This window comes from Phialemonium atrogriseum (assembly GCF_030411735.1).
Source record: "Phialemonium atrogriseum strain 8032-3 unplaced genomic scaffold QBC33scaffold_15, whole genome shotgun sequence".
NCBI lineage: Eukaryota > Fungi > Ascomycota > Sordariomycetes > Cephalothecales > Cephalothecaceae > Phialemonium > Phialemonium atrogriseum.
In genome coordinates, this window is record NW_026848152.1 from 769,391 (window position 1) to 784,963 (window position 15,573).

Sequence of the window (15,573 nt, forward strand, 5' to 3'; positions counted from 1 at the left end):
TTGGATGAGGATTTGTACGTTAATAGTTGAGTAGAAAGGAGACAATCGAGTAATTGCCCCGACGGTCGTGAAGTATGGAAATAGACATGTGTCTTAATTGTTGATATCATCATTGTCTTGTCCTTCTGTACGGTTGTACGGTCGCGTCTTCTCCACTGGGCTGTGAGCATCAAGTTTCAACACCAAGTTTCAGACTGATTATACCACCATCTCTCATCCACCATGACCGCCCATCACACCGCTCCGCCTGGCAAGGGAGAGCCCATCGCCGTCGTTGGCAGCGGCATGCGCTTCCCGGGCTCTTCGAGCAGCCCATCCAAGCTCTGGGGGTTTCTGCTCAAGCCGCGCGATGTGCTCAAGCGCATTCCGGAGACTCGCTTCAATGTCGACAATTACTACCATCCGGAGCCGACCCATCACGCAACCTCACATGTCAAGGAGTCGTATTTCCTCGACGAAGACCACCGCCACTTCGACGCGGGCTTCTTCAACATCAAACCCGTCGAGGTGGCCGCCATCGACCCCCAGCAGCGTCTGCTGATGGAGGTGGTGTACGAGTCGCTTGAGGCGGCGGGAATCCCGCTCGAATCTTTGGCAGGTTCTCGTACCGGAGTCTACGTCGGACTCATGTGTGCCGACTACCTCGACCATCTGAATAGCGACATCGATACTGTGCCAACCTATTCTCCGACGGGAACCGCCCGGAGCATCGTGTCGAATCGCATTTCCTACTTCTTTGACTGGCATGGACCCTGTATGACTATCGATACCGCTTGTTCTTCCAGCCTAGTCGCAGTCCACCAGGCAGTCCAGCTGCTGCGAAGCGGCGACTCAGATGTGGCTGTCGCGGCGGGAACCAACATGATCCTGGGCCCTGGGCAGTACATTGCCGAGAGCTCGCTGCACATGCTGTCGGCGGATAGCCGGTCTCGCATGTGGGATGCCGACGCGGCCGGGTACGCGCGCGGCGAGGGAGTCGCTGCGGTGATCTTGAAGCGTCTCAGCACTGCGCTCGCAGACGGAGACAAGGTCGAGTGCATCATTCGAGAGACTGGAGTCAACCAGGATGGTCGGACCAAGGGGATCACTATGCCGAGCGTCACCGCACAAGCCCAGCTCATCGAGGAGACGTACACAAAGGCCGGGCTGGATCTAAGGGACCCCAGTCAGCGCTGCCAGTACTTTGAAGCGCACGGAACTGGAACTCCGGCAGGTGATCCCAAGGAGGCTGAGGCTATCAGCAAAGCCTTCTTTCGGCCCGGCGACAGGGTGTCCCCCCACGGCGACCCGCTCTACGTCGGCTCCATCAAGACCGTCATCGGTCATACCGAGGGCACAGCGGGTCTTGCTGGCCTTCTCAAAGCCTCTCTCGCAGTTCAACACGGCGTCATCCCGCCCAACCTGCTCTTCAACAAGCTTCATCCCAACATCGCGCCATTCTACACCAATCTGGAGATCGCAACGAGCCCCAAGCCATGGCCGGCCCTTGCGGATGGCGTTCCACGCCGTGCGAGCATCAACAGTTTCGGTTTTGGAGGCACGAACTCGCATGTAATTGTCGAAAACTTTGTGCCCCCCACCTCCTCACGGGACCACAAGCTTGTTCCTGCTCCGCAGTTCGCGCCGTTCAACTTCTCAGCTGCTTCTGGAACTGCCCTGAGAGGGGTCCTGTCCAACTACTCGGGATACCTTGCATCTCACCCGGATCTCGATCTCGGTGATCTCGCCTACACATTGTATGCTCGGAGATCTTACCACGCCGTTCGGGCCAGCATCCCGGCGGGGTCGGCGGCCGACCTCCGGGCCAAGATTGACAACCTCCTGGCGGCACAGTCGGAGCAAAACAGTGGCTCCAGCCTCGGCACTCGCTCAAAAGAGCTCTCGCGCCCAATCCGCATCCTGGGCGTGTTCACCGGCCAGGGCGCACAGTGGCCCACCATGGGCAGAGCCTTGATGAAGAGCCCATATGTCAGAAAGATGGTCGAGGACCTCGATCGGGAGCTCCAGCGTCTGCCCAAGCCAGAGCGCCCCGACTGGACGCTTGTGGAACAGCTCACCTGCGATGCTTCCAAGTCTCGCGTCGCCGAAGCCGCGTACGCGCAGCCTCTCAGTACCACGATCCAGATCGTCCTGTGTGATCTCCTCCGCAGCGCAGGCGTCAGCTTCCAGGCGATTGTCGGCCACTCATCCGGGGAGCTTGCCGCAGCTTACGCCAAGGGCTACATCACCCGAGTAGAGGCGGTCAAGGTCGCCTACTACCGGGGCTACTATTCGACCCTCTGCACGTCCGACAAGCCTGGGGCCATGATGGCCGCCGGGGCATCTCCAGAGGACGCCAACGAGCTCTGCGACCTGCCCATGTTCAAGGGTCGTCTGTGTGTAGGCGCGTATAACTCGCCCACGGGCGTCACTCTTTCGGGTGACAGCGACGCCATCGAGCAGGCGAGGGAGATCCTCCAAGATGAGGGCAAGTTTGCAAGAGTCGTCAAGGTCGACAAGGCATATCACTCGCCGCACATGAAGCCAGTGGCAGGCGCGTTCCTCAACGCACTCAGGGGCTGCAAGATCCAGCCTCGACACGCGACGGGGGATGGAGACGCTGTGTGGCACTCCAGCACCTACGAGGACACGGAAATGCGCGGCAACATGGAGGGGGATGGCGATCTCTCCGGGCCGTACTGGGTGAACAACCTGCTCCGGCCCGTGCTCTTTTCTCAGGCCGTCCAGGCTGCCGCTGCTGCACACGGCCCATTCGACATGGCCATCGAGATCGGTCCCCATGCGGCACTCAAGGGGCCCGTCCTAGAGACGCTTCGGGGGAGCAGCGACGGGGAGGCGGTGCCCTATGTGGGCCTGTTGCACCGTGGAAAGGACGACGTCGATGCGTTCTGCAGTGCTCTTGGCGACCTCTGGTCCCGGTTTTCTCCCGCGACAGTCGACTTCCGCACGGTGGACTTGACGGCATCCGGCGCGCACAGCCGGGGCCTCCTCAAAGACCTCCCCACATACCACTGGGACCATGAGAGGCTCTACTGGCACGAGTCTCGCACGTCCAGAGCCAAGGCCATCGCCAACAACCCCCCGCATCCACTGCTCGGCACGAGGACGACAGATGTCACCGAGGACGAGATTCGCTGGAAGAACCTGCTCAAGCTGAGCGAGATGCCATGGGTCCGCGGCCACCAGCTTCAGGGACAGGTCGTCTATCCGGCAACAGCCTACATTGCCACCGCGGTAGAGGCCGCCAGGCGCCTGGTGCCCGACGACAAGAAGATCGCCGTGATCGAGATCCAGGACTTTAGCATCGGGAAACCGCTCGTCTTTGGAGACAACGATGCTGGCGTTGAGACTCTCTTTACGCTGCATGGCATAGCCAAGGAGGGCGACAGCAGCTATCTCGCCTCTTTCTCCTATCACGCATCCACCAAGGTCGAGGCGGAACGCCTGTCTACCCATGCGACCGGGAAACTCCGAGTCACGACGGGCGAAACGCATGCGCGATGGCTGCCATCCCGAAACGACGATCCTCCCAACCTCTCAGCCGTTCCAGAGGACCTGTTCTACTCCCTTCTGGAGCCCATTGGCTACGGTTATAGCGGACAATTCCGGACGCTCTCTTCGCTTCGGAGGAAGCTCGACTACTCGTCTTCGATGATCGCGGTGCCTCCACAGGATGACGAGCCGGTGCAGATGCTGCTCCACCCGGCCCTGCTGGACACGGCGCTACAGGGCATATTCTTGGCCTACTGCTTCCCGGGCGATGGCAGTCTCGAACAGCTGCACGTCCCCACCGGAATCAAGAGCTTCCGCGTCAACGTCGGGCTCTGCGAGCAGAATCTCCAGCCCGAGAGCAGCGTGACGTCCTGCGCGCACCTGACCGAGAACCCTCTGACCTCGAAGCAACTCCAGGGCGACGTCGACATCTACACCCATGACGGAGCCGGCCTGGTCCAGATGGAGGGCGTTCAGGTCGTCGTCTTTGCCGAGACCACGGCGGATGCGGACAGGAAGTTTTTCACCGAGCACAGGTGGGCGCTACTCAACCCGAACTGCGAGGTGGCCATGGGCGGCTACAGGGCCACCACCGATGACTACGAGTTTGCCGAGGCCATGGAGAGGATTGTCATCGATTACATGCGGCGCATCACCGCCCTCTTCCCGAAGAGCGTCCGAGAGACCATGAACCTCGAGTGGCACTTCAAGTGTCTCTTTGAATCCTACGAGGACGTCATTGCCACCACTGGGACGAGACAGCATTCCCAGAGGAAGTGGCTGTCTGATACCCCTGAGGACATCGCGGCCTTGAAAGCCAAGTAAGCCCCGTCCTTCCCTCGTCCCACGACGGACCTTCCCTTCCATTGCTTTCTCTCTCTCTCTCTCTCTCTCTCTCTCTCTCTCTCGCCTCTCCATTCTGCGTCACCAGGGATGCTGACTGTCACACAGATTCGCGGACAAGACAGAGCTCCAGCTCGCCCTCGCAGTGGGTGACAATATTCCGGCTGTCCTCAGGGGCGAGACGACGATTCTCGAGCACATGACCAAGGATGGTCTGCTGAATCGCTTCTACGAGGTCGGCCTGGGCTTGCGAGAGTTCAGCACCTTCCTCGCCCGGACCGTGAAGCAGCTCGTGCATCGGCACCCTCGCATGAAGATGCTCGAGATTGGCGCGGGCACCGGCGGGGCTACCAAGCTCATCATGAGCGAGATTGGCCGTTCGTTCGACTCGTATACCTTCACCGACATCTCGACGAGCTTCTTCGAGACCGCCCAGGAAGTCTTCCACGCCCTCGGCGACAAGATGATCTTCAAGCCGCTGGACTGTGAGAAGGACGTCCTGGCACAGGGATACGAAGAACACTCGTACGACCTGGTGGTCGCCTCGCTGGTCCTCCACGCGACTACCAATCTCCGCCGGACCCTGACCAATGCCCGCCGGCTCTTGAAGCCGGGGGGCTACCTGGTCATGCAGGAAGTCACCAACAACCACTTGACGCGAACCGGGTTTCTGATGTCTGCAACCCCGGGCTGGTGGCTCGGAAAGGATGACGGGAGGAAGCTGTCGCCGTGCGTGTCGGAGCTCGAGTGGCACAAGCTGCTCCTCGAGTGCGGCTTCTCGGGCGTCGACACGGCCACCCCCCAACTCGACCCCTTGCCCTTCACTCTGAGCATCATGGCCACGCAAGCCGTCGACGACCGCTTCATGTCGCTCCGCGAGCCACTCTCGGCGCCCGCCATCCAGGCAGTCGGCGAGGAATTGGACTTGGTGCTCATCGGCGGCCAGAAACTGGGAACGAGCCGGCTCATCAGCCAAATCGTTCGGCTGATCCGGCCGTTCGGAGTGAAGTATAGCGTCTTCACGACGCTCGGAGACATGGTTGCTGCCAAGACGTCGCCTAGCAGCGCGATCCTATGCCTGACGGAGCTGGACGAGCCCATCTTCCGTGACCTCTCGGAACAGACGCTCAAGGGGATGCAGCGGCTGTTCGAGACGCACGGAACCCTCCTCTGGATCACGCAGGGGTGCAGGCTCGAGGAGCCGTACATGAACATGTCGGTCGGCCTCATCCGGACGGTACTGCTGGAGAACCCCGACCTGGTCGCCCAAGTCCTCGACCTGGACAGCGGCACCAAGCCCGATGCGCGACAGCTTCTGGAATCGCTCCTCCGCCTGCGCTACGGCGCCATGTGGGAGAAGGACGGCAGCATCGACAAGATATTGTGGACACAGGAGCAGGAGCTCGCCATCGAGAACGGGGAGCTCATGGTTTCTCGCGTCTATCACGACAGTGCCTCCAACGACCGGTACAACGCGTCCAGGCGAACAATATACGAGACCATAGACCCGCAGACTACCCCGCTCAACCTCTCGCTCGGTTCTTCCAAGCCGGCTCTCGTTCATAATGCCTCACTTCGAGCCAGAATGTCCAGCTCGCAAGCTGCGGCCGAAGATGATTTGGACGTTGTGATCAAGGTCAGCCACTCGCTCTTGACGCCCGTGCTCGCAACGCCTCTCCAGCCGCCGTCCTACCTAGTCCTGGGTACCAGCGTGGCAACGACAAAGTCCGTGGTAGCCATTGCGTCTAACAACGGCTCGTACGCATTGGTCGATCCGGAGAACGTGGTCGAGGTCCAAGTGCCTGCGGGCAGCGAGTCCAGATTCCTAGCCCAGCTGGATAATCTGCTGCGTGTCGACAACATGCTGTCCGTCTGCCCGAGGGACTCGACGGTGCTCTTCCACGAGCCCTCCCGCGAAATGGCATCCAGCATTGTCGAGGCTGCGTCCCTCCTGGACGTGACCGTCTTCTTCAGCACCTCGTCTGCACCAGCCACGGACGGCCCGTGGATCGCAATGAGCCCCTACGCTCATAAGAGAGAGATCCGGCATTTGCTGCCCCCCGGCGTCACTGTGTTTATCAATGCCTCCGAGGATGCCCACAACAGGCGGCTGGGAGCAATGATAGCCTCCTCCCTGCCCGACTCGTGCCTTCGGACGACACCCGCGGGGATACAGGAGCTACAGCACGCTCGAAATCTCATCGTCGCCACGCCGCCGCCAAGCACGAGGCTCAACAGCGCGGTGCAGTGGGCATTGAAAAACACGGCCCTTTCCGGGGACTCGGGTTCCCTGCCGTCCATCAAGTTGGACAAGCTGGTCGGTGGATCCGAAGTCGACGCGGTAGTCGCACCGGCCATCTTGGACTGGAGCAGCAGCGGCTCTCCGGCAACAGTTCCCGTACAGGTTTCCACCGTCGACGGCCTCGTCGGCTTCCAGAGCGACAAGACATACGTCATGTTTGGGCTGACGAGCGACTTGGCGCAGTCCACCTGCATCTGGATGGCGTCTCACGGAGCGCGATACATTGTGCTCACAAGCCGCAACCCAAAGGTGGATGCCAAGTGGTTGGACCTCATGACAGAGGCTGGGGTGAGGGTGGAAGTCTTTGCAAAGTGAGTTTTTTCCCGGACCAAAGAAAAAAAAATAAGAGCATATTATATCTACAGTAAACTGACACGGTGTGAATGAAAAAGCGATATCACCGACAAGGGAGCTCTTTGTTCACTCGTGGACCACATACGCCAGACCTTCCCGCCCATTGCGGGCGTCGCCCACGGCGCCATGGTTCTCGACGACGTCGCGTTTGCCGAGATGCCGCTCGACAAGATGACCAAGGTCTTGGGGCCCAAAGTCGACGGAGCCATCTACCTAGACGAGATCTTCCGTGCAGACGCGCTGGATTTCTTTGTCTTTTTCTCCTCGGCCGTGACCATCGCCGGAAACCGTGGACAGGCCGCCTACAGCGCCGCCAACTCGTTCATGACGGCGCTGGCCAACAAGCGGCGCAGCCAAGGACTGGCCGCGTCGGTTCTCCACATCGGCGCCGTCATGGGCGTGGGATACATCAACCGCGGAAAGTTCATAGGAGCCGTACACGAGGCCTCCCGCAAGGTCGGGTTCCTGCTACTCTCCGAGAGAGAGTTTCACCTCTGCTTTGGCGAGGCCGTCCTGGCGTCCCACCCGCTGTCTGGGCGGAATCCCGAGATCATGACGGCATTGAGGACGTCGGGGATGGACGAGATCACGATCCGCTGGCCCAAGTTCCCCCGCTTCTCACACTGCCTGCAGGGCGATTACGGAGGCGGCGACAAGAAGGCGACCAAGAGAGCGGCTGAAGTGTCTCTCAAAAACCGACTGGCCGAGGCCGCCACGGAGGACGAGGCTCACGATATTGTGCAAGGTGAGAGAGCGTATCTGCCCTGGCGGGCACTCTAGAACATAACTGACCTTGTATAGACGCCCTTATCCGTAAGCTCCGTGTCATGCTTCAGATTCCAGCCGACATGGAGGCGTCCCAGGTCCTGGCATCGAGAATCGACGATCTCGGTGTCGACTCCTTGGTCGCTGTGGAGATCCGCTCCTGGTTCCTCAAGGAGCTCGAGACCGAAATCCCCGTGTTCAAGATCTTGTCTGGCGGCCTGGTCGGAGAGCTGCTCGAGCACGCCGTGACGAACATGCCTTCTCGCCAGATGCCCGGTCCAAACGGCCCCTCGGCGCCGAGTCCCGAAGCAGCGAAGTCCGATCCGACTCCGCAGGTGATCCCGGATACTGCTCCTTCGTCGGAAACCCCACCACAGACCAGCGAGAACTCGTCCCGCCCAAGTGACTCGGGCGACGAGCAGGACAAGCGGGAGGTCTCGTCTGCCACCTCTGCCTCCGTGGCAGACTCCAAAGATGTCTCCACACCGTCCTTCGACAAGGTTCTGCCGATATCCCCTGGCCAATCCCGGTTCTGGTTCCAGAAGCACCTGATGGACGACCAGACCATGGCAAACAGTACCATATGTCTCATGATCAACGGCACTGTCAGGCTCGGCAGTCTCGAGAGCGCAGTCCAGAAGGTGGCGGCGCGCCATGAATCTTTCCGGACCTCGTTCTTCGTGGACGAGAACCAGAGGGCCGTGCAGGCCATCTCGGAAACGTCGCATCTGCGCCTAGAGACGGCGCCCCTCGCCGACGAATCACGCGTGGCACACGAATTCGAAAGCCTCAAGAACCACGTCTACGGCATCGAAGACGGCGAATGCATGCGCATCATCCTCCTCGTCCTGTCGCCGACCAAGAGCTATCTCCTTGTCGGGGCCCATCACATCATCATGGACGGCATCAGCTTGGAGGTCCTCCTGGACGACCTGCAGAAAGCCTACAACGGTCAAGACCTTGTCACCAAACCGGCATACCAGTACTCGGCCTACTCCGAGAAGCTGCGCGAAGACTTGGCATCGGGCGCCATGCAGGGGGAGATTGAGTACTGGAAGACGGAATTCGCGGAGCCGCCTTCGCCACTCCCTCTGCTCCCATTCTCGGCGGCGACGAAGCGCACCCCTCTCGCGGCGTACGCGCACAACTCGGTGAGCCGTGCCATCGGCTCCCAGCTCGCGAGGCAGATCCAGGACGCGTGTGGCAACCAGAAGGCCAACGTGTTTCACTTCCACCTGGGCGTGCTGCAAGTACTCCTGTTCAAGATCTTCGGCGACAGCGACGTCTGCATCGGCATGGCCGACGCCAACCGCTGGGACGACCGAGTCGCCGGGAGCATCGGCATGTATTTGAACCTGCTGCCGCTCAGGTTCCGTCTGGACAGCCAGCAGTCGTTCGAGGAGGTGCTCAAGGACACGCGCAAGAAAGCCTATCTTGCAATGTCCAACTCGAGACTGCCATTCGATATGCTGCTCGACCACGTGAGCTGCGAGAGGTCGACGGCCATCAGTCCCCTTTTCCAGGCATTCATCAACTACCGCCAGGGCGTCAGCGAGAAGCGACGGTTCGACAATGCCGACTTGGAAGTCAAGGAGATGGAGCTTCCGAAATCCGGCTATGACATATCCCTGGACATCATCGAGAACCCGGGAGGCGAAACTCGCGTCACTTTCATGGTTCAGCGGAGCCTGTACTCTGACAGCGATGCATCTCGGTTGCTGGACATGTACTTCGCCCTACTGGTCGACTTGTCTCGGTCTTGCAAGCAGCAGCTCCAGCAGGTGTCGTTGTTCTCAAGCCAGGATGTCAGCAATGCAATCCAGCTTGGGAAGGGTAAGGTCCCCCAAATCTTCCAAGACACCTATCTACGTCTATGACCTCAGCCCAGATCCTGATGAAGTAACTCACCTTACTCACACAATGTTGCAGGCCCCAGCATGCTTTCCTCGTGGCCCGAGACTCTGGTGCACCGCGTCGACGAGATGATTGCCAAGCACCCGAACGAGGCCTCGCTCAGGGACTGCAACGGCAAATCGTGGACATACCAACAGCTCGATAAACAGGTCGAAATGATCTCGTCCGCGCTTCTCAGGGCAAACACGAAGCCAGGATCGGTCGTGGCGGTCTTCCAGGAGCCGTCTCCCCACTTTGCGTTTTCCCTGCTTGCCATCCTGCGGGTCGGCGCCGTCGTCGCGCCCCTGGACTGCAACATCCCACCAGCGAGGCTCCGCGTCATGATTCAAGAGTCCAATTGCTCTGCGCTGCTCGCCAACACCACGACGGCTGCCAAGACCGGAGATCTAGGGCTCTCACCATCATATGTCACCATTTTGGATGTTCTCCGTCTCCAGGACGACGGAACACCAGTCCGCCGTCCAGTTCCCGCCCGAGCAAGCGACCCTGCGGCGGTCCTCTTCACCAGTGGCACCTCGGGAATCCCGAAGGGCGTGGTCTTATCCCACGGTAGCTTGCGCAACCACGTAGAGGCGCTGGTGCATACGCATGGATTCGGACGCGAGACGGTCTTGCAGCAGAGCTCCGTGGGCTTTGACATGTCTCTGAACCAGACTTTCATGGCCCTGGCTAACGGGGGAACGCTCGTCATTGTTCCCGAGGCCTTCCGCAAAGACCCCATTGCGGTGGCCAAGATGGTGCTGGAAGAAAACATCACCTACACCAGCGCAACCCCGTCCGAATATCTGGCCTGGCTCCGGCATGGCGCCACCAGCCTCTCCAAGAGCACGCACTGGACATTTGCCACGGCCGGTGGTGAGAAGTTCCCACCAGAGCTGCTGCAGGGCTTCCGCCAGCTCGGCGGCGGCTTCGGACGCGAGTTCCGCTTCTTCAACGCCTACGGCCCGACTGAGTGCTCCATGTCTTCGAGCGAGCTGGACCTCAGCCGAGGAGACCACCATGGCCCACATATTCCAGCCGGCAGGACCCTGCCAAACTACGGTGTCTACATCATGGACCAGAACCTCAGCATCCTACCCGTCGGGTGGTCCGGGGAAGTCTGCATTGCCGGCGCAGGTGTGGCTATGGACTATATCAACAATGCCGAGGAGTCACGAAAGAAGTTCCTGACGGACCCTCTGCCATCGTCAGTGGCTATTCAACACGGGTGGACCAGGATGTACCGAACTGGTGATAAGGGCGTCCTCCGGCCGGATGGGACCTTGGAGATCATCGGTCGCATGGAGGGGGACACGCAGATCAAGCTCAGAGGTCTGCGCATCGAACTGCAGGATATCGAGCAGTCCATCCTGGATGCAGCCAAGGGACGGGTCAAGATGGTGGTGGTCACGCCTCGTGGAGAACCAGCCCTCCTCATTGCGCATGCGGCCATGTCGCTCCTAGACGACGCCTCGGCGGAGAACGAGGTAGATTTCCTCCGCAAGCTCGCCGCCTCGCTGCCCCTGCCGCAGTACATGCGCCCCGCGGCCATCATTCCCGTCCGCTCGATGCCGCTAACTGCATCAGGCAAAATCGACAGGAGGGCCCTCCAGAGACTTGCCGTTCCCAGCATATCGCGGGAACCCGAATCGACAGGAGAGCTGACAGAGACGGAGTCAAAACTGGCTCAGGTCTGGCGAAACACGCTGCCACGACAGGTGCAGGAGGTGCACCGCATCGACGCCGCTTCCGACTTTTTCCATGTCGGGGGCAACTCGTTGCTGCTTATCGAGCTGCGACAGCTCATCAACCAGAGATTCCAAGCCAGCCTCCCCCTGATAAAGCTGTTTGAGAACAGCACACTGGGCACCATGGCAGCGATGATCCAGGATCTCTCGTCAGGTGCTGCCGACACCGCGATCGACTGGGAGGCCGAAACGGCGATCCCCAACGACCTTCTCGAAACCCGCACACAACAAATGCCAGCAGTAGAAGTGCAAAACCACACGTCTCCCAAAACCGTGGTGATCAGCGGCGCGACAGGCCTCCTGGGCAGCTCCCTGCTCCGACTCCTAGTCCAATCCCCCGACGTCAGCAAGATACACTGCATCGCCATCCGCGACACCAGCAAGCTGGCCGAGTTTGCGACCTCTTCCCCCAAGGTCGTGCTGCACAAGGGCGATCTCTCCCTCCCGCGCTGCGGGCTATCGGAAGACGAGACGGAGTCCATCTCGGGCTCGGCAGACGCCATCATCCACAACGGCGCCGACGTCTCCTTCCTCAAGACGTACCGCTCCCTCAAGACCGCCAACCTCTCCTCCACCAAGGAGCTCGTGCGGCTCGCGGCCGCCCGCCGCATCCCGTTCCACTTCGTGTCGACCGCCACGGCGGGCAAGTTCAACAAGTCCGAGACCCTGGCCCCGGGGTCGCTCATGCCCTTCCCGCCGCCCGTCCAGACCGGCGGCGGCGGCGGGCTCGCCGACGGCTACGCGGCGTCCAAGTGGGCCAGCGAGGTGTTCCTGGAGAAGGCGAGCCGGCAGCTCGGCCTGCGCGTCTTCATCCACCGGCCGTCGGCCATCATGGGCGCCGAGGCGGGCGACGACGTCCTGTCCAGCGTCCTCGAGTACGGGTCCCTCATCGGGGCGCTCCCGGACTCGAGCCGCTGGACCGGCTACGTGGATCTCGTGTCTCTCGAGAACGCCGCCGCCGGCATCGGCCGCTCAGTCCTGCAGGTGCCGGGAGTCGCCGACGCCCGCGTCGAGTACCTGCACCATGCCGGCGACCAGGTCATCCCGGTGAAGAGTATCCGGGACCTGCTGCACCGCGAGGGCGGGGGTGCTGACCTGGAGTCGCTGCCCATGGGCGAGTGGGTGGACGGCGCTGTGCGGAGTGGCATGAATCCGCTGGTAGGCGAGTTTCTGCGCAACGCGGACGAGAGTGGTGGCCTGCTGATCGGACAGAAGCTGTTGTTGCGCAAGGAGGACTAGGTAGGTACCGAGGTACCTAGAGGGAGGCATCGGTTTGGAGTGCTTCACTTGTTGTATGTTCGATGGCGCAGGGTTGGTAGATAGATAGACCTAGTTTTGTTAACTTGGGCGTTTTGGTACCTGCGAGGATCTTTTGTCACTTATTTTCACGCGCATGCGAAAGTAGCTACCTATGATGTGACTCATGTCCCGTCTACGGTCCCGTGCGGAAATACATGCAAGGCCTGACGCTCCAGAGAGGGTTAAGTAAGGGGACTGGGCATAGGTCTCAGTTGACAGAAACGGTATTTTCCCAATAATCGAGGCATTATCTCCCGACATCAGTAGGTAATGAGAAACCTGCTTCATGCCATGGTTTATTATCAATACTGTTGGGAAACCCTATTTGCTTCCCGGCGCACTCTTCCGATCAATGCCAAAATGCTTGTCTAGAAATTGGAAGCTCTTCTGCGCCAACAGGGGCCAGGCTCCAACCTTGGCTGTCAACCCGCCGTCTGCTTCCTCCGTCGGGACCCAGAGTTCCTTGTTGCTCTCCGGCACCATGGTGAGCAACTTGTGGATCTTGAGCGCCCCAGCCTCTGCCGAAGAGTACATCTCGCGACCGGCACCGGGACCCGTGAGAAACACGGGGCAGGTGATCCTGTCCAAGACCTTCCCGTCCTTCTTGGTATCCAGGGAGAAGTCCTTGAAGCGTCGCAGCATGGCAGAAAACGTCTCGACGCCCGTGCTGCTGGTGCCCAGGGCCAATTCCCATCGAGTCAGGAAGTCTATCCTGCCCGCCAGACCCGAGGACCAGTTGAAGAAGCCGTCGGTGATCCAGCCCCTCTCCCACAGGCTGACGTAGAACTGGGGAAGGCGGGTCATGGCCAGCTCATACATGCTGAAGAACGGGTCGATGGACACGCATGCCTTGACGCGGGCGTCGGTGGCGGCGCGGAGGGCAAAGTATCCCCCGGTGGCTGCGCCCGCCACGGCGATCCTGTCCAGATCCAGCTGCAGCTCTGACGACCGAGACAAATTCTCGACAAAGGCCAGCACCTTGTCCGCAACAACCTCGAATTCAGGCCGCAGAGGGACTCCCGACTTCTTCAGCAGCAGGCCCTGGCCGGGGCCCTCCAGGCAGAGGATGGCGTAGCCCACCTGCGGCCCCGAGTGGCCGAACAGGAAGTGCAGCTCCTCCTTTGTCGAATCGGCGCCGCCAAAGTATAAGAGGAGCGGTATCTTGCCGGGCAGTCGTGCATGCTGGGGAGGGAGATACAAGTAGCCGGGCATGCTAAAGCCGTTTTCGTAAGGGATTTCCACCAACACGACCGCGCCGTCCATGAAAGACGTTGCGCGCACGAAGGCCGCGACCGACCTCTCGGACAAGGGCACGACCCTCGGATCGTCGTTGAAGAACAGGTATGACGCGGCCCGGAAATAGTTGGCCGCGCGAAGGTATGCGTTCTTTGCCAGCGGCTTCAGGCCAGCCCTCGCGGCCTCCTCGGCGATCGCCTCGGCCCGCTCTCCCTGTTCCTTCCAGGCGTCGTGCCACGACTCGGGATCGCTCTTCTTGATCTTGCCCACGGCGGTCAGGAATTCGCAGGCATCGCAGCCGCCGGCCGGCGTGCTGCCGAGGAGCCGGGTCAGCTCGAAATTGAACATGAACGAGTCGAAGAATTTGAACATGGTGGAACAAGATGCGCCGAAGCGATGCTCACGATGTCGAGGCTCGCCAGTTGGCGCTTCAAGCTCTCGTGGGAGAAATAAGTTAGATACCGATGCAGGTGACTGTCAGCCTGATCAAAGCATCGATTGGTACAGTCCCCAAGCGGACAAACTGGTGCATGTCGCGTAATCGACACGTCCGAATCCTGCCTTTTTTCAAATGTCCCGATTGGGAGCCGAGTCCGCGGTGCGTCGGCCGCCACAGCGTCAGACGGGAGTCGGGACTTTTCGACCGGCACTTAACATCTCGGCTCAACTTTCTTCAATTTGTTTCCACATTTTGTGCGGGTTGACGGTGTTTCGAGTCTAGCTCCTACCCTCTCTTTGGCTCTTATTATGTTTCTTGTCGTATCGGCATCGCGGCTCCATTCTGCCTATCCCGCCGAGCCGGTCTGAGCACAACAGGCCACCTAGATATCCTTTACATTGTCCACACTGCGATCGATTTGCGCCTGATTCAAGATGGCTACCCCGTTAGATGTCTCAATGCAGGATCTTACGGGCTCTTGGACACTGGTAAACGACCCCACACGGGCAATACAAAGTTTCTCCCAAACCGTTTGACAGACAGTAACCATTTCCAGAGTAAAACTCTTTCCGACCCGTTTGACCGAGTCTTCGCCATCCAGGGCATTCCATGGATACTTCGAAAGGTTGTCAGCATCGCCACGTTGTCATTGAAGGCGACCCAGCAGGTTGACGAATCCGGAACAAAGACACTGGTCTTCACCCAGGCCGCGTCCATCGCCATCGCTGGGCTCAGCGAGGAGAATGAAGTGCGCGTGCTGGATTGGCGAGAGGAATTCCATTCGTCGGCTCTGTTCGGCACCAGCTCTCACCGGTCCCGCCTGGTAAATCTATCGGCTGCTACCGGCCACGACGGGAAGCCCTTGCACTCGTTCCTGAGCCAAGGCTTTCTAGACGAAGGGGAACCCGGAGGTGACAACAACTTGTATGATCTTGTCGTCCATCAGACCAACGGCTGGGTCATGGAACAGATATGGGGATTTGGTATGTTGAACGATGAGAGATGGCTTATGAGAACCATGGTCGTCAGGAAAGGCAACGAGGTGGCCACTGCCAGAGCCATTTATGACTGGAAGGGAAAAGAGGATGGCCAATAACGAGGGGTTACTCTGTGTACCTACCTAGTTTAAAAACAGATACTCTTGGTAGTTATCAGCAAACATCAACCTTCCTTTTCCACGAGCGTACCATGATGCCCAAGAG

At 59.9% G+C, this 15,573-nt stretch overlaps 3 protein-coding genes across 3 annotated transcripts; 2 read left to right on the forward strand and 1 right to left on the reverse strand.

Moving 5' to 3' along the window:
• The first annotated feature begins 203 nt into the window (after window positions 1-203).
• On the forward strand, window positions 204-12,700 carry QBC33DRAFT_588857 (polyketide synthetase). Its single transcript, XM_060431565.1, has 6 exons — window positions 204-4,227; window positions 4,264-4,313; window positions 4,444-6,948; window positions 7,030-7,736; window positions 7,793-9,589; window positions 9,686-12,700. Exons 1-6 carry the CDS (start codon window positions 223-225, stop codon window positions 12,634-12,636), a joined length of 12,015 nt encoding a protein of 4,004 aa, XP_060282842.1. The 5' UTR covers window positions 204-222; the 3' UTR covers window positions 12,637-12,700.
• Window positions 12,701-12,984: 284 nt separating this feature from the next.
• On the reverse strand, window positions 12,985-14,632 carry QBC33DRAFT_611802 (alpha/beta-hydrolase). The gene has a single exon (XM_060432461.1). It carries the CDS (start codon window positions 14,302-14,304, stop codon window positions 13,018-13,020), a length of 1,287 nt encoding a protein of 428 aa, XP_060282843.1. The 5' UTR covers window positions 14,305-14,632; the 3' UTR covers window positions 12,985-13,017.
• On the forward strand, window positions 14,609-15,471 carry QBC33DRAFT_611803 (uncharacterized protein). Its single transcript, XM_060432462.1, has 2 exons — window positions 14,609-14,859; window positions 14,928-15,471. The coding sequence occupies exons 1-2, from the start codon at window positions 14,806-14,808 to the stop codon at window positions 15,465-15,467; spliced, it is 594 nt and encodes a 197-aa protein (XP_060282844.1). The 5' UTR covers window positions 14,609-14,805; the 3' UTR covers window positions 15,468-15,471.
• Window positions 15,472-15,573: the final 102 nt, after the last annotated feature.